Genomic DNA, 26,615 nt, shown 5'->3' on the forward strand with positions numbered 1-26,615 from the left:
AAGACATAGCGCATCTTTGGGAGCAAAAATTGATATAAGACACTGTCTTATATTCGGGGAAACACGGTAGTAAAAGAGCATAAACACTCATGAAGTGGCACACCATGGAATATGGGCGGAAGAACATCAAGAAGGCCAGAGTAAACGCTATCCTGTCCAGGAATCAGAAAATTAGCTAGATAGTTTGACAAGGCCAATTTCCTGTTCCTAAAGTGATTTTTCACCTGGGAGTCTCTACTAATGCTTAGTGCTCCTGAGTTATTTCTCCAACTAAAAGCTAGACTATTTGAACAGGAACACCAGTTTCTTTTGAGTAAAACACAGAGCTCTTGCCCTCCATTATTTTTTGGAATTACTCCCCAGAAATTCTACCGTGTGACTTACCTGGACCAACTGGTAATTATAAACTTGGATGGGTTATGACCAGAGCAAGATGTAGTTCTTTCCCCTCAGCTTTTAAACCAAGGTCGTTTTTCTAATATCGCTCATCTTGAACGACGCTGCCTGTTCTGTCTCCATATACCAGACTTGCTTGCTCATGTTTTGCTTTACTGCCCTAAACATAATAATCGTAGATCTGACCTGGTTACATTATTTCCTACAGGATTTGCGTCTCTTCCAAACAAAATAAAAATGATTAAGTTACTGAATAATCCTGAGGTAGAAATATCCAAAGCTGTAGCCACATTCTTCATACGTGTTTTGCATGCCTTGTAATAATGCTCTTTTAATAAGGTGACCAGATGGTCACCTTCGTGAACCGGGACGGGCGGGTACGTGGGTGGCTGCGCGCCTGCACGCGCGCACACAGCCGCAGGAGCACATTGCCTTCTGGGGCACTCCAGTTTCCCGCCCTGTCACGGGGCGGGAAACGGGAGCGCCCCAGAAGGCTGTGCTCCTGTGGCCGCGCGCGGGAGGCTGCCGCACTGCCTTGCATCCCAGAAGGCAGTACGGCAGCCTTCCAAAAATCGGGACACTTGACAAAACCCGCCGGACGTGGGACAAATTGTTTTAAGGCGGGACTGTCCCGCCAAAAGTGGGACGTCTGGTCAGCCTATCTTTTAACTGTATCTTTATGTAGTTTTAACTGTTTTGGTTTTTTTGCCTATTAAAAGTCTCTGAAATCTGAGGTGATTTTTTCTTTTGTCCTTAAAGGAGCTTTGCAAAGATCCTCGCTTGTTCGTCAACGGCATCAGCTCCCACGATTTGCATCAAGGGAAGCTGGGAAACTGCTGGTTTGTGGCCGCTTGTTCCTGTCTGGCTCTCCGGGACAGTCTCTGGCAAAAGGTACCCTGCTACCGAGCAACCCGCCACACCTCAGGGCTTAAAACTCAAACTCTACGTGGAGGATAGTAAAGTGCCGGAGACATTTTGGCCTTCGATGAGTAATAAAGCTCGCCAGCAGATGCGCCCGCATCTCTTGTCCCCCCCCCCTTCGTCTGGGGAGGCGAACAAAGAGCATTTTCAGCAACGGCATTATAAGGTGCCGTTCCAAATATGCAACAGAAGACCACAGCGAGTCTTCTGGCACCGTAAAGACTATCCCATTTATGGTGGCTGAAGATAAATTGGACTTGTTGCTGGAGCGTGTTGTTTTGCAAAAAGTGGTCACATCTACATTGCTGCAGTATATCCCTTTAGAATGTGCAGAAATATAGATTTTAATGCCCCCCCCCCCACAACTTTCTGTTTTTCTGTTTCCCTTAGGGGGCCTCCCCCCAAAATTTGTTCCATTATTTTTTCCACTGCAAAGCTGATTCTGCTCCAGTTCTCTTCAAGCAATAAAAGATAATTTCAGGAAGTCTAAAATGGAATCCAAGAAAGACTCTTTCTAGTCTGGTTGTTGAAGATTTTCCATGCTGCGTGGCCGTGGTCTGGCAGTTTTCGCTCCTAATGTTTCACCCACATCTATGGCTGCACAAGCCAGCCGCAAAAGCTACCAGACCAGGGCTGCATCACCAGAAAACCCACAACAGCCGGTAGATTCCAGTTGTGAAAGCTTCCAATGCAATATTTTTAGTTCTTGTGAGATTTCATAAATATATTTCAAAATCTTACAAGCCATTTTTAAAGAAGTAATAAAATATTTTATTTGCTTTTGTTGCCTTGCCACAGAAATGTGCCAGCACCCACGTGAAACATAAAAAGAAACCCTTTCAAAATGAATGGCTTATGTGTCAAATATATAGATAGATATATACACTCCAGGGCTGGTTTGGAGAGATTTGTATTATTTATTTGTTCTTTGTGTTGCAGAAGAGTGAAAGTGCACTCTATTGAAACTTGAAAACAAAACAAACAACACAGGGATCCCTGTGAAGTTAGCTGGGGAAGTTTTGTATTATTTTAAGGTTTATTTAGAGTTGCCAGCTTTGAATCGGGAAATTCCTGGGGATGCCTGGGCATAAAGAGAGGGGAGGGGGTGTTTTCACTAGGGGGGAGTCATCAGTGTGGTATAATACCATAGAGTCCACTCTCCAGAGTAGTCATTTCCTCCAGGGAAGCTGGTCTCTACAGTATGGAGATCTGCAAACCTCCGCCCCCCCCCCCCCAACCTGGACGCTGGCAACTATATTCTTTTTGCTGATGTTGTACACATTCCTAGGGGTGTCATCTCTGGGTTGTGAACACCTGGAGATTTTGGGAGAGGAACCTTGGGAGGGGGGTTGGGGGCGGGGGGGGGAGCTCAGCAGGCTATAATGAAGAAGAAGAAGAAGAAGAAGAAGAAGAAGAAGAAGAAGAAGAAGAAGAAGAAGAAGAAGAAGAAGAAGAAGAAGAAGAAGAAGAAGAAGAAGAAGAAGAAGAAGAAGAAGAAGAAGAAGAAGAAGAAGAAGAAGAAGAAGAAGAAGAAGAAGAAGTCGTCTCTCCTGCAGGAGACTCAAAGGGGCTTACAATCTCCTTGCCCTTCCCCCCTCACAACAAACACCCGGTGAGGTAGGTGGGGCTGAGAGAGCTCCGAGAAGCTGTGACTAGCCCAAGGTCACCCAGCTGGCATGTGTGGGAGTGTACAGGCTAATCTGAATTCCCCAGATAAGCCTCCACAGCTCAGGTGGCAGATTAGATACACGAGCTCTTGACCTCCTACGCCACTGCATATAATCCACTGTTCAAAGCCCCATTGTTTTTCCCAAGGGAACTGACCCCGGTCACCTGGAGATCTAGTTCTTAATTACAGGAGATCTGCTGGCCTCACCTGGAGGTTGGCAACACTAGCATTCCAGACACACAACTCTCTCCAAACCGTAGAGTCCAACATGATGAGCTCAGCTGTGCTCTGGGAATTGGGAGCCTCAAAACCCAAGGAGATGAATGCAGCAGAGGGGGATTCTACAAGCATCCCTAGTGGGAGAGATCAGGTTTCTCCTTAAAGGAATCCTCTTAAGAGAGAACGCCTGGCCCAATATCACCAAGGATGCTTCCACCCCTTGCAGCTCACATTGCTGCTTCACATTCCAAGGTGTTCGTAGTGGCAAAGGAGCATCCAGAAAGGGGTGGGTGGGTGCTGTACTTTCCTTGCCTCCAGCTGTGGCTGCTATTTCCCTTCTCCTTCCACTACAAGGCATTTTTTTAAAAAAAGTGATACCTAAATTACTACAACACTGTAAAGAGCTATTGCAACAATGAGCCAGTTCTCACGTTTCCTTTTTAAAATTAGCTTTCGTTGCAGAGTTATAAGGGAAAACGTGTGGGCTTTAAAATGTTAGTCTTGATCCCCTCCTTAAAAAATAATAATAATATGCCCATCCTATACAAAATGCCAAAGTTCAGCCAATCCTAGGCCCCTATGCAGGCTGTGACAGTGTTTTCGGCGTCCTCTCCCCAAATCGAGCAGATGATTTCTAGAAACATTTTAAGTGTTTCCGGTTAATTTTGCCCCCATTATCTGCCAAATGGCACTGTTCCAGATAGAAGACAAAAATGTGGCTGTTACTGCCAGGGGCGCAATGCCCATCGGGCAAGGTGGGCAGCTGCCCAGGGCACCACCTCGTGCGGGCATCAAAATGCAGGGTTCGTTTTTGGGTATTTTTAGTGGTTTTTCATTTTTGGCCTGCAGGGAGCGCAGTTGTTAGGCTAGCGGCACCAAAATTTCAGTGTATCATCAGGAGACTGTCCTCATGCTACCCCCCAGGTTTGGTGCAGTTTGGTTCAGGGGGGCCAAAGTTATGGACCCTCAAAACTGTAGCCCCCATCTCCTATTAGCTCCCATTGGAAACAATGGGGGATGGGGCACCCACTTTGGGAGTCCATAACTTTGGACTCCTTGAACCAAACCTCACCAAACTTGGGGGGTAGCTTAAAGACAGTCTCCTGATGATATGCTGCAATTGTGGTCTTGATGTTTCTAAAAATGCACCCCCTGCAGGCACCAATGTCCTGGTGCAAAAAAAATTGGTCGTGGTGGAGTGGCCGCCCATGGGGGGGGGGGGGAGGCATCCAACTCAGGTTTTGCTCAGGGCTACAGTTTGCCTCGTTATGCCCCTGGTTACTGCTGGCTGATGAATGGATTTTTCATGTGTTGTTTTTATTCTCTTATGATTACAAACTTCTGCTTTGCCAGTTAGAATTCCAGCTAACAAATCCTTGCTTTTGCGTTGGAATAAAACAATCGGATTGACCTAATAAACTGGGGGTGAAACAAAAATCTGACATTCCGTTTCTGTTGCACCAGGTAATTCCCAAGGCGAAAGAACAGGAATGGGACCCACGGAGGCCAGAGAAATACGCAGGAATATTTCACTTCAATTTCTGGTGTTTCGGGAAATGGATCGATGTGGTTGTTGATGATCGGCTGCCAACGGTCAATGGCGAACTGGTTTTCTGCCATTCTAAGGAGCGCAACGAATTCTGGAGTGCGCTTCTGGAGAAGGCGTATGCCAAGTACGTGATTGGCCATAGCACTGTGTGCTTTCACTTCTTTCACCATGCAGTAAATAACACTCTTAATTTTAAATGCCGCTGATTTGGGAGGAGAGTTAACAGATACAAGGACGACCTAAAAGGCAAATAAGTGGGTTCCAGAGCTGATCGAGCCTGAATTCCCCATAGAAGCTAAAACAACTAAACAAAGTAGGGTTGCTTGGTACCCTGGCAACTGGGAGGGGGAGGGGGGTTGAACAAAGTTGTTCAAACTGTTTTGCCCTCACTGATATTGGTCATTGTGTGCAGAACAAAGCGGTTCAAACTGTTTTGCCCTCACTGATATTGGTCACTGTGTGCCGAACAAAGCGGTTCAAACTGTTTTGCCCTCACTGATATTGGTCACTGTGTGCAGAACAAAGCGGTTCAAACTGTTTTGCCCTCACTGATATTGGTCACTGTGTGCAGAACAAAGCGGTTCAAACTGTTTTGCCCTCGCTGATATTGGTCACTGTGTGCAGAACAAAGCGGTTCAAACTGTTTTGCCCTCCAGCTCGATATTGGTCAATACTGTGTGTGCAGAAATCAAAGCCGTTCAAACTGTTTGCCTCGCTGATATTGGTCATCAGGTGTACTGTGCTGTTCAAACTGTTTTGCCTCCTCGCTGATATTGGTCACTGTGTGCAGAACAAAGCGGTTCAAACTGTTTTCCCTCACTGATATTGGTCACTGTGTGCAGAACAAAGCGGTTCAAACTGTTTTGCCCTCACTGATATTGGTCACTGTGTGCAGAACAAAGTTGTTCAAACTGTTTTGCCCTCACTGATATTGGTCACTGTGTGCAGAACAAAGCGGTTCAAACTGTTTTGCCCTCGCTGATATTGGTCACTGTGTGCAGAACAAAGCGGTTCAAACTGTTTTGCCCTCGCTGATATTGGTCACTGTGTGCAGAACAAAGCTGTTCAAACTGTTTTGCCCTCTCCACTGATATTGGTCACTGTGTGCATAGAACACAAAGCCGGTTCAAACTGTTTTCCCTCCACTGATATTGGTCACTGTTATTGCAGAACAAAGCGGTTCAAACTGTTTTGCCCTCACTGATATTGGTCACTGTGTGCAGAACAAAGCTGTTCAAACTGTTTTGCCCTCGCTGATATTGGTCACTGTGTGCAGAACAAAGCGGTTCAAACTGTTTTCCCTCACTGATATTGGTCACTGTGTGCAGAACAAAGCGGTTCAAACTGTTTTGCCCTCACTGATATTGGTCACTGTGTGCAGAACAAAGCGGTTCAAACTGTTTTGCCCTCACTGATATTGGTCACAATTAATTGCCAGAACAAAGCGGTTCAAACTGTTTTGCCCTAAACTGATATTGGTCACTGTGGTGTGCAGAACAAAGCGGTTCAAACTGTTTTGCCCTGATATTGGTCACTATTATTGCAGAATTTCAGCGGTTCAAACTGTTTTCCCTCACTGATATTGGTCACTGTGTGCAGAACAAAGCGGTTCAAACTGTTTTGCCCTCGCTGATATTGGTCACTGTGTGCAGAACAAAGTTGTTCAAACTGTTTTGCCCTCACTGATATTGGTAGTATTGCAGAACAAAGTTCAAACTGTTTTGCCCTCAATTGATTATTGGTCGCATTATTGTGCCGAACAAAGCCGGTTCAAAACTGTTTTGCCCTCACTGATATTGGTCGCAATATTGCCGAACAAAGCGGTTCAAACTGTTTTGCCCTCACTGATATTGGTCACTGTGTGCAGAACAAAGCGGTTCAAACTGTTTTGCCCTCACTGATATTGGTCACTGTGTGCAGAACAAAGCGGTTCAAACTGTTTTGCCCTCGCTGATATTGGTCACTGTGTGCAGAACAAAGCGGTTCAAACTGTTTTGCCCTCGCTGATATTGGTCACTGTGTGCAGAACAAAGCGGTTCAAACTGTTTTCCCTCACTGATGTGGTCACTTTAGTAGTACTTGGAACAGCCGGTTCAAACTGTTTTGCCCTCACTGATATTGGTCACTGTGTGCAGAACAAAGCGGTTCAAACTGTTTTGCCCTCACTGTAGCAATATCTCCAAGGAGTTTGCTTTGCTTTTTCCCCCTAGGAGTACATAGCAGTCATTCATCGATGTGGTAAATGTAAAGAGAGAGATCCCCTGAGATAACACATCCTTCCTTCCTGTGTTGACTTCGGCTATTGAGCACTGTGCCTGCTACCAACTGCATACCTGCATTTTATCTTCACGTCAGCAGCCCTGTTATATCATATAGGGTCTCAGCGAATGTCACCAACTGAACTTCTGGCTAAACATGACCTGGAACTTGTATTTCCAAGTGCCATGTTGAGTCTTTACATGCAACCCAAAAAGAATAAGAAATAAATAATGGGCAATATGATTTTAACTGCTTTGGTTTACAACGGAGAAATTTAGCATTTCAACAGGAATGGGACAAACTTCTTCCTTTACTGAAATCCAGCCTAGAGCCCCAGTTTCTAATTAGTGGTGAACCATCACCAAAGTAGCCCCATGCCCCTCTGTTCTGCTCTCAGCTGAGTTCTGCTCCCAAGATCATCCCGAGCCATGCTGTGCCCACCACCCACACCTGGAGGCATCTTGCATGCCAAGATGGCAGCTTTTGGAAGTGTTTGAAGAACCTGCTGAGTCCTTCAAGCACCTCAGAAAGACAAGAGATCTACCATTCTGTTTTCTACTGTGAGCCTTGCATCAAGTAACAGTATAAAGCCACCGATGTGAAAACAGGGGCGTGGCATGCATGTTTGTGGAATGGTTTATGTGTGCATGGTGACCTTAATGGTGCTGTAGGTGGAGCAGTGGCGTAGCTGCCAGGGGATAGGGTGGGGCATCTTGCCCCAGGCACGTGCTGTGCGTGGGTAGGGTGGGGGCTGGGCGGGGGCATTCCACGGCAGAGCGGCGGTGAGCGGGGGTGTGGCAGGGAAGCAGGGCAAATGTGTGCCCTGGGCGCAGTTCCCCCTCACTCTGCCCCTGAGGTGGAGGTGGTCAGAAGACCCACTTGCCTGTAGTTCCCAACTTGAAATCACAATCTCCACATAGCTGCAACAACTTAACTTCCAGTGTACTCTATTTTCATGTAAAAATGCTGGAGGGTCGGAGGGAGTAAGCCCACCAGTTGACCATTGAGTACGTACAGATACGCCCTGCATTTCTTCTATGCCTTTTCCAGGGTGGCTGGGTGTTACGAAGCCTTGGATGGTGGCAACACTGCGGAAGCCGTTGTGGATTTCACCGGAGCAGTGGCAGAGTCCATCGACATGACCAAGGGGAAATACGGCTGGGACATTGGGGAGCAGATGAGGCTCTTTGAAGATGTGCTGAAAGCCCACAGAAGAGGAGGAGTGATCAGCTGTTACATCACGGTAGGTGCGTAGATGAAGCTTCGGCAGGAGAGAGGCAGTGGGAGCCTCACACAAAGAGTTGCTAGAGGTATTCTGTCGAATACTTTTCAAAGGAAGCTTTTCAAACCTTAAAAAGCAGATTAATCAACATCGAATATCCAAACCTCAGCAGTGTAGCAAATAAGCCATGTCCCTCTCTCTATCTGGGGATCCCTCTAAATTTGGGGTGGCCAATCTATGGTGCTCCAGAGGTCTCCTGGGAAGTACAGTTCATCAGGCAGTTTTTCCCTGAACTGTGAAGAGGCCGCTTTTTTCAGCCTCAAAAAGTACTAGAAATAGAAAAGGAATGTAGGGAAGTGTGGGAAGGGGGGCGGGGTGTGTGGCACGTGGGGGGCGGGGGGCACCACAGGGGGGCCATGGGGTGGAAAAAACACTGCGCACCGGGCGCAGTTTGGCCCAGCTACGCCTCTGATCCAGCTACTTGAAACCAACTCCCACCGGGATCGAACACACATCCTGCCAAAGGATCCATGCTTTGCTGACTGCGGAGCTTTTTGTCTGCCCACTGAAGAAGCGAGGACGACGCGCTGCTAAATCCATCCAGCATCTCAGCGCTATGAACATTCATGGGCCTGACATTGGTTTAGCAATTACCTTTTAAAGAAAAAAGTTATCTATAAAAATAATTGATCGCAGTCCGTGTTGGTGAGGCGGCCTTGAGAATATTGGAGGTCTTTTCTGGCGTAGGGCTTTAACAAGAACACATTGTGTGATAACCTGCCAGTGCTGTCATGGAAACTCACACTGCCTCGTTTGTGAAGCGCGCAAGTGAAGATTTGTGGCGCATGTGAGAGCCATGGGAAATGCCTGGGGATCTCAGGATAACTGATGAACTGATTCTCTATGAGCTGTTGTCATGGGAGTCCGCTGGAGACCTGGCAGTCGCCACTGATTTGAGGGCGAGAAAACAGCTTGGCTGCTTAGCTTCCCTTCCCTGCGGTTTTGTTGAAAGCCATCTCTTCGGCAAAGGGGTGCAGATATATTCCAGGGCTTCTAACTGGTTTAACCCTCTGTAAGAGAGAGGGGTCCTTTTGGATCTCAAAGGCTTCGGATTTTGAGTAGGGTTGCAACATAAAGGTTGGGCTGGGAATTCTTTTGGTATTACAACTGATCTCCAGACTAGAAAGATCAGTCCCCTGCGAGGAAATCAGAGGCAAAATGGGCAGTTGCCCAGGGCGCCGCCTTGTGGTGGGCGACAAAATTGCAGGTTCGTTAGTGGGGGATTTCGTATTTTCAGTGTTTTTTCGTTTTTGGCCTGCAGGGGGTGCAGATTTTAGACTAGCAGCATCAAAATTTCAGGGATTTTTTTTGGGAGACTCTCCTGATGATCTGACCCAGGTTTGGTGAGGTTTGGTTTAGGGAGTCCAAAGTTATGGACTCCGAAAGGGAGTGCCCCCATCCCCCATTGTTTCCAACACCCCAGTGATTCCGACCATGAAAGCCTTCGACAATACATTTTAGACTTGACTACAGGGTGTCATCAGAGGGAGATTTTTTTGTCCTGTTTAGAGTTTCAGAACGTATATTTTTTACATAAAGAAATAAAAGGATATAGACAAATATTGATAAATATTTTGGACAGGACTCTCCTCACTGTGAGCAAGGCATTCCCTCCTGCCTTCAACAGAATGGCAGTAAGGGATACCCCAGCATCTACTGGCCAAGAGCCCTACCCAAGCCAGTGAGCTAGCTATTTGGCTGAGGGAAATTCTGTGCATTGCAGTAGCAGTCATGGATGACAGTCATGCGGTTTGAACTGGTTGTCAGCGAGCCTGTCCAGCCCATAACAGCTGGGTCACTCCCTTTCCCTCAATGCCCCCTCCCTCACTGCCCCCGGGACATGGAAACAGAAAGCAAAGTACAGCGGAAGAAATCAGAGCCCCACCAGAACAGACAGATTGCTACCTAGCCAGCTCAGTTCGGAAAGTTCGTTTCATTTGGCTTAATGATGCTTCCGAGGTTAGACAGGAGATTCTGGTTAATTCTGATCCAGATGTTGTCATACTGTTGTTTGAAGCCAGGTGTTTTAATGTGATTTCATACCTTGCAAATCATGATGTTGAATATAAGAGGAAGCTGTCTAAAACAGATCTCTGATCACAAGGATCTCAAACCAAACAGGAAGACAATTTTTAATAAGATTTATGACTCCGTCCAGAGGCCCTGCTCTGCCTCCAGAGGACTTCCAGCAGGCGTGGGAGGGGAGGCAGCAAAGATCAGGGAAACCTCAGCTGCCTGAAAGCCCCCCCCATAGCCCCAAACAGACTTACATCACCCTTTTGGGTGGCGTACGTGTACAGTGACCAGACGTCCCACTTTTGGCGGGACAGTCCCGCCTTAAAACAATTTGTCCTGCGTCCCGTGGGTTTTTTGAAGTGTCCCGATTTTTGGAAGGCTGCCGCACTGCCTTCTGGGGTGCGCCCCAGGAGGCAGTGAGACAGCCTCCTGCGCATGCGGCCGCAGGAGCGCACTGCCTTCTGGGGCTCTCCTGGTTTCAGGGCAGGAAACTGGGGAGTGCCCCAGAAGGCAGTGCGCTCCTGTGGCCGCGTGCACGGGAGGCTGTCGCACTGCCTTCTGGGGCGCTCCCGCCTACCCGCCCGTCCCAGTTTACAAAGGTGACCATCTGGTCACCTTACGTACGTGTCATCCGAGGGTTATCCTGTGGGGTGTTTCCAGGCTGAAAGCCCAGTGGAAGTTGAGTAACGTCAACTTCAACCCTGGAAATACTCCTAGCCTGCCCCCAGTCATGCTGGCATTAGACTTTAGGTCAGTGCAGCTGTTTAGATGGCAGGTTTTTCCTGGTTGGGCACCCCTGAGCTGTCCTGGTTGGGCACCCACCTGCTGCCCTGTTTGCCTTCCCCACTGACATAAGTGGCATTTATGCCGGTAGGGTGGGAAACACATTGGTGCACCCCTGTACTGGTTCCAAAAGCTGATTTTCCCCTTCCCCTCTTGGATTGGGCTGCCCAGAATATCTTTGAGAAAACATTGAAGAAATGAGGAAAAAAGGTATCCTAGCAATATTAGGATACAAATGCAATACAAAATAACTAAGGGCCTTTCCCCACTTACCTTAAGCCCCGCGCTACTCTCCTCAAGTAGTGCGGGGTCCCCCGGCACTCCCCACAACAGGGGCGGCGACAACGCAGCCGCCCCGACGCTGACGCTGTCACGCCCCCTCAGCACACGTCATTCCTGGCACTCTTGTAAACGGCGCCTTTTGATGACCCCGCGCAGAGCGCGGGGTTGTGGGGATGCCTGGGCGCGCGCCAGAAATGACACACGCTGAGAGCAGTCCGCGGCATAGGGGGGGGTCGTGGTGAGTGGGGAAACGCCGTCAGGCCTCTTCCACACATTCAATCCACTTTCAATGCACTTTGCAGCTGGATTTTACAGTGCGGAACAGCAAAATCCACTTGCAAACAATTGTGTAAGTGGATTGAGAGTGCATTATTCTGCATGTGCGGAAGGGGCCTAGGCAATTCACAACCCGAAGCAGAATTATACCTTTCTAAGCCCATTAAATGTAAACGTGCAAGAACTGAGTCATTACTAAGCCCATTAGAAGGGTGTAAATCTATTTGTATTGACTAAGCAGAAGTTTTCATTGGGAATGTCAACCTAAAGTTTTTATTTTTGTGTCAAGCTACAATGTCCCCAGATTTTTGTCAAGCAACATCTTTTCTGCCAATATCAGATGCTATAAAACCAAGCAAGGAATGGCCTTGAGAGAAAATTTGTCAAGTTGCATTTTTTTGTTTTGGTTTTACTGTGGAACCATTTCCTCGAACTCAGGAATTTTTCCCATTTCCTAAAGAATCAAGTGCAGAAATAATCAAGATTTGAAGCATCTACTGAGAAATGCAGCACGCGAGAACATAACAAGGGGCATTCACCAAATCGGACCGAAAAATCACGTAACACACGTGTGCTACACAGTGGCGTGTGTATATTACAAATATTTTTTCAGTGTATAAACATACATAAAATGCAATTGCTATTACTAAATCTTTTCTCTCATTACAAATATCTCCGATGGGAGAACTTCAGTAACACCGATGCAGTCAAACAACCTCCTTCAGCAGTGGCGTAGGAGGTTAAGAGCTCGTGGATCTAATCTGGAGGAACCGGGTTTGATTCCCAGCTCTGCCGCCTGAGCTGTGGAGGTTGATCTGGGGAATTCAGATTAGCCTGTACACTCCCACACACGCCAGCTGGGTGACCTTGGGCTAGTCACAGCTTCTCGGAGCTCTCTCAGCCCCACCTACCTCACAGGGTGCTTGTTGTGAGGGGGGAAGGGCAAGGAGATTGTCAGCCCCTTTGAGTCTCCTACAGGAGAGAAAGGGGTGATATAAATCCAAACTCCTCCTCCTCTTCTTCTTCTTCTTCTTCTTTTTCTTCTTCTTCTTCTTCTTCTTCTTCTTCTTCTTCTTCTTCTTCTTCTTCTTCTTCTATGTTATCAACACAGTTCACCTCAATAAAGGCTTATAACCTTGTCTGTTGTCTCTTGCCATAGATGTTATACTTCAAATCGGGGACTGAATCATTGTCTTTAAATTCATGAATTATTTTCTTTCAGGTGTAAACACGATCCCCATTTTCATGAATGGAGGCAATATTGTTATGATTGCATCTCCCTCCGGAGTAATGTTACGCAGGCTGGTTAAAGGAGCCACGCATCCACATCGGAATAAACATTGCAGAAGCTGCACGCGTTTGTTAGCTTTTCGATTGCCTTCGTCAGTGATCCATAATGAGAGCAAAGATTTAGTAATAGCAATTGCATTTTATGCATGTTTATACACTGAAAAATATATTTGTAATATACACAAGCCACTGTGCAGCACACGTGTGTCACATGATTTTTCGGTCCGTATTTGGTGAATGCTGTTGGGAGCACATGTACTCTATTAATTGAACATAACAAGGGGCCCCTGCTGGATCAGAGCGGAAGTCCATCTAATCCAGACCTGGGCATTATACGGCCCGCGGGCCACATCCGGCCCGCCGGATCTTGGCCCGTATGACAGACCTGGCCCTGGCCTAAGAGGACCTGTTTAGAACCGCGCTGCTCATTCTTCCACTAACCCTCCCCCTTCCCCCCTCACCTTGCCACTGCACCGGAAAGGGTCTCTGAGAAAGGCCACGCCCCTCGTGCAGTGGCTTCTGGGGCGTTCCCCTCCTTTGAAAGCCCCGCAGAAGCCAGTTGCCTTGGCTGCCGGCTTCTGCGGGGCTTTCAAAACCGCCTCTCAAAAGCGCCTCACCCTCCCGGCTTCTGTGGGGCTTTCAAAAGCACCAGTCGATGAAAAAAGTAGGTCAAGGGACTTTAGTCTCCCCACTTGCTTGATTGTCACAGTGGACAACTATCCAGGTAGGTTAAGCCTGTGATTCTTTGTGCCAAATAGTGTTGTATGCAGAACTGTTGCCACTGATCTCAAGTTGATCTGTACACCTGTCTGTCACTTATCAGCCCCTATTATGCAGAATTGAGTTCAGCCTTTTGGCCCGGCCCTCCACAATATTTTCTGTTTCCTATGCGGCCCCATGGAAAAAATAATTGCCCACCCCTGATCTAATCCAACACTCTGTAGCTCACGGTGACCAGCGAGAAAGCCCAGAGGGTCAACGTAGGACACAGAGACATGGAGGCCTTCCCTTGATGTTGCCCCCTGGCACTGGCACTCAAAGGTTCATTGTATCTGGCAGCTCCCTTTACTTGCCACGTCTTGTAGCCATTCATGGAGTTCTCCTCCAGGAATCTGTCTAATCCCCTTTTAAGACCATCCGCGCTGATGGGATACGAAAATGTTATGCGAAAGCTTTGATATCGCTGACGGATGCAGAACCTGCAGTCTTGCCTCTTCATCTCTGACAGGCCTCAACTCTGCTGCATAATGGAGAAGAGCATTAAATCATTCTACTACTAAGCTGTGCATAAAACCCTGACCAATAGTCAGCAACATCTATACTTAGCACTGATGAAAGAACGTAGGATCATGTTTAAGAGGAAGGGGAAGATTTAGATTATGTGCTTTTCATGCTCGTGTCCGTTCGTCTTTTTCTCCTGCCCCAGCCTTTAACCGCCCGCGATTTCGAGGCCGAAACCGCCATGGGTTTGATCCAGGGCCACGCCTACGCGGTGACAGCGATCCGGAAGGTGGCCCTCGGAGACAAACTGCTGCCCTGCGTCAAGTCTGAGAAACTCTTCATGATCCGACTGAGGAATCCCTGGGGGAAGAAGGAGTGGAATGGCGCATGGAGCGATGAGTGAGCATCGAGTCCTTTGGGGCCCTGAAGGATTAGCTTGTCACTTTCGGTTCCATGCTCTTATACGGAGGTGAAAGGAAAGAAGGAAGAAACAAAGGAAGGAATGGAAAGAAGGAAGAAACAAAGGAAGGAAGGAAGGAAGGAAGGAAGGAAGGAAGGAAGGAAGGAAGTGTTAGCAGAGTAGAACAGAAGAGACAGATTTCTCAGTTGCTTTTTATACATGAATTTTCTAACTATAAAGGGAGGGTTACATGCAGATAAAATAAGAAATCCTTTCTTTCCTGTTACACATCAACATGTCTGCTCTCTGGGGTCATGTCTGCTCAAACAAAGAGACAGAGTTAACTTTATAACTTCAGATGTCCGTGCTCACTAACATGTAAGCAATGGCTGTCCGACTGACCAATTGTCAGGGGGATTGTATCTAGGGTCTTTTCTGCATGGGCCAGTTAAACCGGGATAACACAGGTAGAAAACCCTGGTTGGGGGGGACGGACTTTGCACGTATCCTGATCCTAACGTGGATCCACTCCACATTCTCCCCCACAACCTGGGGTTTCAGAGAATCATATTATGTGCAATTCTTTTGTTTCAATGTGGCTCAGCGCTGCTGCTGAGTGAACAGTCGCAGCTGTGAGCCACGTTAAAACTAGAGAATCACACATAAAACACGATTCTCGAAAACGCCTTCCCCGGCTCCTATCTGCAGAGCCATGCAGGGGGAAAAGGCTGTATCATGGCCCAGGGGGTTGGTCCTGCTTCGGGGGGAAAAGCCAGCAGTGTCACTTGGTGCAGGGAGAATGGAAATTGAAAGTGGAGCTCGGGGAAATACCTTTAGACAGGAAATCTTGCCGTGACAGACATTCGCTCCTGCCACATGGCAGACACCTTGTGCGTAATGAGCCTAAGACCAAGGAGAATTCCTGGTCTACCATGCTTGAATCCCTGCTCTTCCATGTAAGTTTGCTGGGTGACCTTCGGCCAATCCCACGCTCTCAGCCTAACCTGCTAACAGTGTTGTTGTAACGATAACATGGAGGAGACCAGACTGGCATTTGCCTGCTATTTGCTTGCTGCATTTGACTGGCTGCTTTGAGGAGAAAGGTAGGGTATAAAGCAGAGGTCTGCAACCTGCGGCGCTCCAGATGTTCATGGACAACAAATCCCATCAGCCCCTGCCAGCATGGCCAATTGGCTGATGGGGATTGTAGTCCATGCACATCTGTAGTCCATGCACATCTGGAGCACCATAGGTTGGCCACTCTTTTGATAGGCAATCTGATTGGCTGTGTAGATTTTTAACAACATTGCTACTACAGCAGAAGCATTTGAAGGTAAGCTGTAGCAGTAGGGAATTGTAGTCCATGAACATCTGGAGCGCCGCAGGTTGCAGACCCCTGGATAAAGGAAACAAAATTGAACAACAGAATAAATAAAATGGGTCTGACTCAGCCCCGGATGAACCAAACAGATGTTTAACTTATCTAATCACTTTATTGCCAGATCAGAGGAGTGGGCAAACGTGAGTGATAAAGAAAGGAAGAGGATGGGACTCACAGTCAGCAATGATGGAGAGTTCTGGTGCGTATGGCCATTAGTGTCACTGAGGAAAACATCCAGGTTGGTACGGTGGGGCATCTACCCCATAAGCAGGCAGACAGCAGATGGTTGACTGGCAATGCTTTGCCCATCTACTCAGACCAAGGATATGAGATTGACCAGGAACTTCCTATTTCATGCTTGGAGGGGGGCCCAGAGAGGAAGAGTTTGGGTTTATACCCTGCTTTTCTCCCCTGTAAGGAGTCTCAAAGGGGCTTACAGTGGCGTAGGAGGTTAAGAGCTCATGTATCTAATCTGGAGGAGCCGGGTTTGATTCCCAGCTCTGCCGCCTGAGCTGTGGAGGCTTATCTGGGGAATTCACATTAGCCTGTGCACTCCCACACACGCCAGCTGGGTGACCTTGGGCTAGTCACAGCTTCTGGGGAAGGGCTTTCATCTCATTCCCCACCTACCTCACAGGGTGTTTGTTGCGAGGGGGGAAGGGCAAGGAGATTGTCAGCCCCTTTGAGTCTCCTGCAGGAGAGAAAGGGGGGATATCAATCCAAACTCTTCTTCTTCTTCTTCTTCTTCCCACAACAGACACCTTGTGAGGCAGGTGGGGCTGAAAGAGTTCTGAGAGAACTGGGACTGGGCCAAGGTCACGTAGCAGGCTTCACATGTAGGAGTGGAAAAAAAATCCAGTTCATCAGATGAAGTCCGCTGCTCACATGGAGGAGTGGGGAATCGAACCCAGCTCTCCAGATTAGAATCCACCTGCTCTTAATCACTACACCAGGCTGGCTCTGAATGGAGAATGACTCTCAGTCCTTTGAACTTTACTGGTGAGGTCTAAAGAAGTATAAAAGAGTTATGCTTCATTCTTTTCTCTAGAGGTGCATAAATGGACACGCCTTGCATGCTGTCTTAAAAGGACATGTAGTAGATCTACAAGCTGTGGCTTGTAGTTGGTTCCATTCTTCTTGGGCCAAAACCAATAATGGACAATACAGAAGTCCCCAAGAGGGTGCCCATGGGCATCATGATGCCCACCATCACCTTTCCTGGCATCCATTAAGTGGATTTAGAAAGTTAGTCTTTGGCCCATCAAGCCTTCCAATAGGTTAGGGGTGGCCAACCTATGGTGCTCCAGAAGAAGAAGAAGAAGAAGAGGAGTTTGGATTTATATCCCCCCTTTCTCTCCTGCAGAGGGGCTTACAATCTCCTTGCCCTTCCCCCCTCACAACAAACACCCTGTGAGGTAGGTGGGGCTGAGAGAGCTCCGAGAAGCTGTGACTAGCCCAAGGTCACCCAGCTGGCGTGTGTGGGAGTGCACAGGCTAATGTGAATTCCCCAGATAAGCCTCCACAGCTCAGGCGGCAGAGCTGGGAATCAAACCCGGCTCCTCCAGATTAGATACATGAGCTCTTAACCTCCTACGCCACTGCTGCTCCCACTGCTGCTCCAGATGTTCATGGACTACAATTCCCATCAGTCCCTGCCAGCATGGCCAATTGGCTGATGGGGATTGTAGTCCATGCACATCTGGAGCGCCATAGGTTGGCCACCCTTATGATATGCAATCTGATTGGATGTGTAGATTTCTAACAACATTGCTACTACAGCAGAAGCACTTGAAGGTAAGCTGTAGCAATAGGGTTCCAGCCTCCAGGTTCTGAGACCTCCCAGAGTTACAACCAGTTTCCAGCCAACAGCTCCCCTGGAGAAAATGATTACTTTGGAAGTTGGTCTGTATGGCATTCTATCCCCAGGCTCCATGCCCCCCTCCCCAAAAAAATCGACAGGAATCTCCCAATCCAAAACTGGCAGCCTTATCTGTAGTCAACAACAACAACAACAAAGAACCTTTATTGGCATAAAAACATTTATATACACAGATCCACTTAACCAAGTAGTGGGAAGCTAAAATAAATGTACAGGTAGAGAGGCTGATGTTCAGGATTTGCTCCTAAAGCGCTGTTTTATATACAAATCCAAAAATTTGGTGACTGCATCGTTTGCATCACTACTGGGGCTGTCCAACAAAAGGTAATCTTTTGCAAGTCAGATGCATACTCTTTTTTGAGTAGCAGGGGTGACAAGTATTTGACTCTGGGTACTGTGTAAAGTGGACAATAAAGTAAAATATGGTCTATAGAGTCAACACAATTTCCGTTGCATATGCATAGCCTTTCACTGTAAGGGGTTTTAGTGAATCTCCCTGTTGATATGGCTGATGGAAGGGCATTGCAACGGGCCAACATCATTGCTCTACGGAGCCTGGGCAAGGTTATCTGGTGCAGGTATTGAGCCCCCTTATTACCAATGTAGGTGATACCTAGAGCTAAAGAACAAGTCCTGGAAGCCTTTTCGAGTACGATCTGATGTTCCTGGTCAAGCAGCCTTATCTGTAGTCATTTTGTGGCTGACTCGACTTTCGTATGTTAGCCATTTTGTAACCACCATTTTGTTGCGGCATCCACCTCACCATTTCAGAAGGCCAGAGGTTTTCCCAATATAAGATACACAAACACGCGTGGCACATAGGCGCTGGCTCAAGCAATTTATGTTACAATTAATGAAAATCCTGGTTTGGTGGCTTGAATTACTTATAAATACTGTCCCAATTCAAGGGCAGTCAAATTTCTCATCATTTTCAGTTGTATATATTTCAATCCGCTCCGTTGTACTTCCCAAACGCTTCGTGCTGATTACCGCGTTTTCATCTTCCTTCTTCAAGGGATGTGTTCACGCACTTGATAAGGAACCCTCCACAGGTGATTCTGTACATCACAATCCTTATATCATCTTATTATTGCCTAAGTGAAGGTTTCTACAACATAAATAAGATACAGATGGAGGAAGTCATGTATATGAGCCCTTCGGGGACGGGGCGGGATAGAAATTTAAAGTATAAAATAAAATAAAAAAAATAAAAAATATATTTACATTCATTACATTGCATATTAACTTATGATATTATTGTATACGTTTCTATATCCAGTCAATTAACTCTATATGCAATATATTTTTTCATATATGTATGTATATATAAATTTCTTATTTAAAACATGCCTACATTTCTTTTTCAAAATATCTACATCCTTCTAGGCTTTTAACAGCTTACAGTTTGGGAAGGTATTTATAAGTAATTCAAGCCACCAATTCAGGATTTTCATTATTGTTATGAACTTGTATCACAGTCACAGCGGGTGACATTGACGCAATAATATTTACAAGATTATGGACATTGTTGGTTTAACAAATACATGATTATGGACTTGAGAGAAGGTTGTCTTGTAATGAATTGTTGCATGAATTTGATTTAAAGTGGAGAGATATGTGTGTTACGGAGATATAATAGTTTGATAAATCTATTAGCCAACAATTTGGCATACTTTACAAGTAACTAATAGGTAATGTAAATTGCTTGAGCCAGCACCTGTGTGCCACGCGTGTTTGTGTATCTTATATTGTTTTGAACGTAGCACATTCATTTCACAGAGGTTTTCCCGGCCTTGAAGAACCACTGTGAGATTCTCAGATCTCAGGGTGCAGGAAAGGAGCAAATGGGAGAAAGGGTTTCCTGAAGTTGCCTGGGCAATATTTTCTACGACTGCACCAAAAACTGTAGACCTCCCTGAGCAGCGGTGGGACGTCCCTACCGATTCTCCAAGGCGTGGGAAAGGGTTTGATTAATTTAATGTTTTAATGTAACATTTTGGCATGTCACTTTGTGTTAACGGAAGGCTGGCCCAGAGCTTAAATGTTCTACATAGGAATGATCCATTACTACGGATTTCTCTGTCATTTGAGCCTCTCGCATATTTTCCCCTGAAAATGAATAATGATGCCTCTCTTTGGCTCCCTTGGCCAGGATGATGTTTGAAGACTGGTGCAAAAACTTCACTGACGTTGACATCTGTCGGCTTGTGAACACGTCCTTCTTTAGTATCCACAAAACCTGGAAAAAGGGGACCATGTACGGAGCGTGGAGAAAGAATCCAGACCCCCTTCTGAATCGCTCTGGTGGATGTTTCAATAACAGAGCCACTTTCCTTCAAAACCCACAGGTTCGAGAGCATTTACTCTTTTATTCCCCACATTAATTACAGACAAGGAGTATGTATTGCATAGGTGTCAAACTCACAGCCCTCCAGATGTTATAGACTACAGTTCCCATCATCCCCTGCCAGTGTAACCTCTATCTGTGGGTTCTGTGGGGCAGAACTTGGAATGAGTTTGCAACAACAAATTTTAAAAACAAAATGGTTTACTTTCTTAACATACAACATTAAACATCAACATTTAACAGCACACTTCAAAGTCCTGTTCAGGTTGCATTTTCAAGTCCTTATATTTACAGTCTACTGATACTGCCAAGTCCAATTCTTCTTTGGAAGTGGGTTGGCTCCTGAAGACTCCAAGGGCTTGAGGAACAGGATTCAACATGATGAAGGTTTCCAGGAGAACTCTCACCCATTACAACCACAAAAAGAAACCCTGAAACAATAAACTCCAACATTTACAACATAGCAAAAACAAACAACTACCTTCCCAGTAGTTCCCAACAATATTGCAGTTACCTTACCAAGGTGTTAAGGACTTATACAACCAAGGTCTGAGTCTGGTAGCCTTGTCTTCTCCAACTACATGAGCTCTGCTGCAGCCTCTTGCTGCTTTGAGTCTCCACCCCTTACTGGGTCAACCCATTCTGAGCATGGGGGTTACACCAGCATCATGCTGGCAGGGGATTATGGGAACTGTAGTCCATAATATCTTGAGGGCTGCGAGTTTGACACCTGTGATGTATTGCAAATGACTTCTGAATACGGTTCCCAGCTCCAGGTTGGGAAATTCCTAGAGATTTATATCACAGTCCTAAAGAGAGTTATTCCAGTCCAAGATCATCAAAATGAATGGCCTTGGACTGGAGCAACTCTCCATAAGACTGACCCATTAGGAGCGGAGCCTGGAGAGGGTGGGGTTTGGAGAGAGGAGGGGCCTTATCAGGGATGTGATGTCATAGAGTCCATCCTCCAAAGCAAGCATTTCCCCCCTCTGTCATGTGGAGATGGAACTCCTGGAGGACGACAAACCTACTCCTCAACAAAAATGACTTGATTGTACCCAATTTTGATTTTGCTAACATTACTTGTGGCCTCATTTAAAACACTTTTGTAGCTCTGAAGGAACTTCTTTGGGAAAAACATGTTCCTTAGACTGTGCCATAGGTGTTTGCAGCAGAAATAAGGTAGGTCATTGTGCTGCTTTGGTGGATTGGACTGTTGACTGCTAGATCTTGGCGTTCCACTCGCTGAGGGTGACCAGACAATTTCAGACTGTATGGAGGACAATCTCTGTCACCTGATGGTAGAACCCCACATTTGAAAGTAAGAGGCACTTGGTTTCTGAAGGGTCAAGGACAGTGAAATGAGGCTTGGAAATCCGGGTGACTTTCCACTTTCCTTTCTAATAGCAGGCAAATAGCAGGCAAATGGGCTGATGTTTCTCACCTTCCTCTGTGCAATTCCTGCTAATCTCTCTCTATATAAAAAGCTAACAGTTACTTTGTTAGTCATGTCCTAACGCCGAAACGGCTGGACAGATCACCCCCAAATTTTCACATGACGTCCCTCCCTGTTGCGGGCAGGTAATCGGACCTTCAAATTGCCAAAAGTCCATTCCTGAGCCAGGTAAAACATCTTTTTCCTGGCGCACCAGGCCATGAAGCTGGCTGTGTTCAACTGTCTCCCTTAGAATGTTCGATTACGCAGCATGTCTGTGGTCCTGAGGGGTTGAGTATGCCCTTAGAATGTTGCAGCTCCAGATGGCCAGAGATGAGCAGTGAAAACAGTAAATAGGTAATACTGTTAGGTAATACGAGTGGAAGTGAAACACATACACACTTTGCCGTGTGAGACGTCAGGTCGGGTTTCCCCCCCCCCCCCCACACGCAGGTAACTTTCACTCTGTGCCTCACCCACTGCTACCACACAACACACATACTCTCATACACATCCAGCTCATCCTCACACACCTCACTCTGCCCTCCCTCACATCCAAAAACCACTTACCTACTTCCTCACCCATATTCGCCACAGCTCTCTATTACTAAAAGCGAGCTGGAGTTTGCCTTTTTCTTCTAAGAAAATCCACGGGGTGGGGGGCGAACCAACACTACTGGCTCTGCTTCTTTTGCACATGGCCCTTTAAGAACCTCTGCTGCCTGACTGGGATAACCTCCTTGCCCCAGTTCTGCCTTACCCACGCCAGGACTGTGCGTGTCAACCAACCTCATGGACAGCGGGATTTGCACTCTGGACAGTTCGGTTGTGGAATGGGAAGGGTTACCTTATACTAAAAAAATAAGACACCACCATATAACAATGTGAATTGAAAAGGGAAAGAGGGATTCCATTTGACCACCCCAAAAGGCTATGCTGGGAATCATTGGACCTGCATGGACATCTGTGTGGGTTGCAGACTGTGATGAGAAGGACAATTGCCACAGCAATGCGTGGCTGGGCTCCGCTAGTCATACAATAACTGGCCCCTCTTATGGTCACATGACCTGATCTCATCAGATCTAAGCAGGGTTGGCCCTGGTTAATATTTGAATGGGAGACCACCAAAGAATGCCAGTATTGCTATGCAGAGGCAAGCCAATGGCAAACCACCTCTAGGTGGAGCACGGGCAAAGGGCACACGTCCCAAGCAAAGCTGTGCTCACTGGCAAATCTTCCCCACACTGGCGGTGAAGCAAATTAAAAATCATGCTAGAAGTGGTCTCATTTGCTATGGGGAGAATGGAAAGTGAAAGCGGGACTTGAGGAAATATGTCCGTACAATAAATCTTGCTGCAACGGAAATTCACCCCCATTGCACACCATATGCACATTTTGTGCATAATCTGTCTCTGTTCTTCTTGTAGTACATTTTTGACATTAAAAAGGTGGAGGACAAAGCACTGATCTCCCTTCAGCAGACAGACCGACGTGTTCACAAGAAAGAAGGGAGAGGGGACAACTTTGTCATTGGCTTTGAAATCTTCAAGGTAGGTGGCTGCGTTGTGTGCTGAACTAACTCAGGGCAGCCTATACCAACTGCAACTAACAAGGTTCATTTCTCAGATGTGCTGTATGTTCTCCCTCGCTGCGGTGGTGTTTTTGCATCTGTGCCATGTGATAGATCCAAGAGGTCACCTGTCCCACAGGTTAGAGCTTGAGGGATGTCCCCCAGCCAAGGTAGAGTCTGTGTGGAGAACAATCGGTGCCCTCTGGTTTCCCTTACTAGGTGGAGGACAACAGAGACTATCGGATGCATTCAGTGCACATACAAGAGAAGGTGATGACCTCTACGTACATTGACATGCGCACGGTGTTTTTGAAGGCGCTTCTCAAGAGAGGCCGATACGTCCTGATCCCAACCACATTCAGCCCTGGTGTGGAAACCGAGTTCATGCTGAGGATGTTCACAGATGTGCCATCAAAACTCAGGTACTTCTTCCTGCCGGTGGTGTGGCATTGTCCCCTACTCCTCTTGCCTTCCTCGAGTGCAAATGGGCACACATGGTTTGCATGAAGGGAATGGGAGATTGTGTTGTCGAAGGCTTTCATGGCCGGAACCACTGGGATGCTGTGTGGTTTCTGGGCTGTACGGCCGTGTTCTAGCAGCATTCTCTCCTGACGTTTCGTCTGCATCTGTGGCTGGCATCTTCAGAGGATCTGATAGTAGGAATGGAAAGCAAGTGGAGTATATATACTGTGAGGTCAAAAGACGAGGCCCTCTGAATAGAGTAGCCTGGTATGTGAGTCACAAAGAAGTCTGTAGCCTGGGAGTAACAATGAAGATAGCAAGGTCAATAGGTGAATGCATCTGAATAGAAGTATCCTGGTCTTTAAGAACATAAGAACATAAGAACAAGCCAGCTGGATCAGACCAGAGTCCATCTAGTCCAGCTCTCTGCTACTCGCAGTGGCCCACCAGGTGCCTTTGGGAGCTCACATGCAGGAGGTGAAAGCAATGGCCTTCTGCGGCTGTTTCTCCCGATCACCTGGTCTGTTAAGGCATTTGCAATCTCAGATCAAAGAGGATCAAGATTGGTAGCCATAGATCGACTTCTCCTCCATAAATCTGTCCAAGCCCCTTTTAAAGCTATCCAGGTTAGTGGCCATCACCACCTCCTGTGGCAGCATATTCCAAACACCAATCACACGTTGCGTGAAGAAGTGTTTCCTTTTATTAGTCCTAATTCTTCCCCCCAGCATTTTCAGTGAATGCCCCCTGGTTCTAGTATTGTGAGAAAGAGACTTTGTTTCCTTGGTTGCTATTGTCTATAGTTGTCCTGTGTTTGTGTGGAGCTGATTAGTCCACACAAACACAGGACAACTATAGACAATAGCAATAGCAACCAAGGAAACAAGGACCAGGATACTTCTATTCAGATGCATTTACCTATTGACCTTGCTATCTTCATTGTTACTCCCAGGCTACAGACTTCTTTGTGACTCACATACCAGGCTACTCTATTCAGAGGGCCTCACCTTTTGACCTCACAGTATATATACTCCACTTGCTTTCCATTCCTACTATCAAATCCTCTGAAGATGCCAGCCACAGATGCAGGCGAAACGTCAGGAGAGAATGCTGCTAGAACACGGCCATACAGCCCGGAAACCACACAGCACCCCGAATGGGAGATTCATAGAATGGTGATGAAAAAGCTGGATACACAAGATGTTCTAGGATAGGAGTTAAAGGATTTGGAGATAGCCACGTGCCTAATTTATGTGAAGGCCGTTTGAAAAAGGAAGGTGCGCAAAATATATATATACTGATTGTTGCATTCTGTCTTAAAGGCTGCTCACGTTTCCCTTTGCTGCTATGAGTTGGGGCAGCCACTCGTTCAGGTGGATTTTAAAGGAGAATCTGGGCTCCCTAGTTTAAACGCCATTGAAAGTGATGCTCTTGGGGGTGGATTCCAGCATCACAGCGGCCGCCCATGTGGGGGAGGGGGCGCAAAACTCAGATGTTGCACCAGACTCCATTTTCCCTAGCTACGCCTCTGCCCGGAGGGGAGGGCAGAATAGACTGCCAGCTGCCTGCTGGGAGCCCAATCAGTGCGGGGTGGGCGGGCGGGGCAGGGGGGTCTGCTATCTCTGGCCTCAGAGAGCTGCTTTTATAAGCACTGAGGCCGGGGGCTGGGCTTGGGGAGGTGTGGCCACGCCCCCAGGGGGCAGGGGGCGTGCCCCCCAACCCCCCATAAAAATCTATACCTAGGTCCCTGGGGAGATGGGAATATTTACCTCATAATCTCTATAAACCCCTGACCTGAATGGCCCAGGTTAGCCGAATCGTGTCAGATCTCAGAAGCTAAGCGCTGTTGGTATTGGTTGGTACTTGGATAGCAGGCCACCAAGGACATCTAGAGCTGGCAAACCACCTCTGCTTGTGTCTTGAGTTGCCATAGGTCAGTTGCAATTTGATGGCACTTTTCATCACCTCAGGCGAGCAAGTTGAGCAACCCTCAAAGGAGCAAAACCAAAGAGGAGTCTTTTCTCTGGTGCCCTCTGAAGGCCGCAGACCTGCATCAAGAGGAGTCTTTCTTTCTTCCTAATTCTGATGTGTAACTTTAATAAACTTGTGAGGCTCCTTGAAGGCTGCGTTTGCTTCTGCCTCTCCTTTATTATTATTATTATGAAGAAGAAGAGTTTGGATTTATATCCCCCCTTTCTCTCCTTCAGGAGACTCAAAGGGGCTGGCAATCTCCTTGCCCTTCCCCCCTCACAACAAACACCCTGTGAGGTAGGTGGGGCTGAGAGAGCTCCGAGAAGCTGTGACTAGCCCAAGGTCACCCAGCTGGCGTGTGTGGGAGTGTACAGGCTAATCTGAATTCCCCAGATAAGCCTCCACAGCTCAGGCGGCAGAGCTGGGAATCAAACCCGGTTCCTCCAGATTAGATACACGAGCTCTTAACCTCCTACGCCACTGCTGCTCCTGAACTGTATGTAGGAGTTAACTGTATGTAGGAGTTATCAATTAAAAATGCTGATTACGTAACACCGGTAGCTGTCAAAGGTGATACATTTCCGCATTTTGGGAAAGGAGCCCAGTCCTTCCAAATTAACCTGACGTGTTCCATCTTGACATTTCAGGGAGCTCAAGTTGAATAAACCCAAGCCAGCGTGCCTGGATATCCTGCGTGGCTTTCCTAAGAGAGTGTCTCAGATAAAAATCCATACGGCAGAAGGCCTCGTGGGTCGAGACAGACGTGGGGGTAAGTGCAAAGGATGGAGCCCAAAGGAAGTCGTCATGTTTTTTGAGACAGTACATTATGCCAGTGACTTGATTATTAAAATCCCATTCCCTTTATCTGTGAGAAACCTCTGCTGAATGTTGGGAGGAACGTCACTTCTTCAGTTTGGTTGTCCTTTCATAGTTTTGTTGTGGCAAGGGTTCCATACTGTGAATGCACATTTCGGTTTGTTTTTTGTACTTATTTGGTACATTTTGCA

At 47.0% G+C, this 26,615-nt stretch overlaps 1 protein-coding gene across 4 annotated transcripts in view; it reads left to right on the plus strand.

The window, feature by feature from the left end:
- The window catches only part of CAPN6 (calpain 6), an 89,208-nt gene that overhangs the window by 49,509 nt on the left and 13,084 nt on the right, over nt 1-26,615 (plus strand). For 2 of the 4 annotated variants that reach the window (XM_048515129.1, XM_048515127.1), the window contains exons 3-11: nt 1,156-1,287; nt 4,670-4,878; nt 8,064-8,256; nt 14,369-14,562; nt 16,066-16,143; nt 19,976-20,171; nt 23,033-23,155; nt 23,395-23,597; nt 26,256-26,377. In XM_048515129.1, coding sequence (XP_048371086.1) covers nt 1,156-1,287; nt 4,670-4,878; nt 8,064-8,256; nt 14,369-14,562; nt 16,066-16,143; nt 19,976-20,171; nt 23,033-23,155; nt 23,395-23,597; nt 26,256-26,377 — 1,450 coding nt within the window. The remainder of the gene's footprint in view (nt 1-1,155; nt 1,288-4,669; nt 4,879-8,063; nt 8,257-14,368; nt 14,563-16,065; nt 16,144-19,975; nt 20,172-23,032; nt 23,156-23,394; nt 23,598-26,255; nt 26,378-26,615) is intronic. The other 2 variants (XM_048515130.1, XM_048515131.1) reach the window with 2 other exon arrangements.

This window comes from Sphaerodactylus townsendi, linkage group LG13 (genome assembly GCF_021028975.2).
Source record: "Sphaerodactylus townsendi isolate TG3544 linkage group LG13, MPM_Stown_v2.3, whole genome shotgun sequence".
NCBI lineage: Eukaryota > Metazoa > Chordata > Lepidosauria > Squamata > Sphaerodactylidae > Sphaerodactylus > Sphaerodactylus townsendi.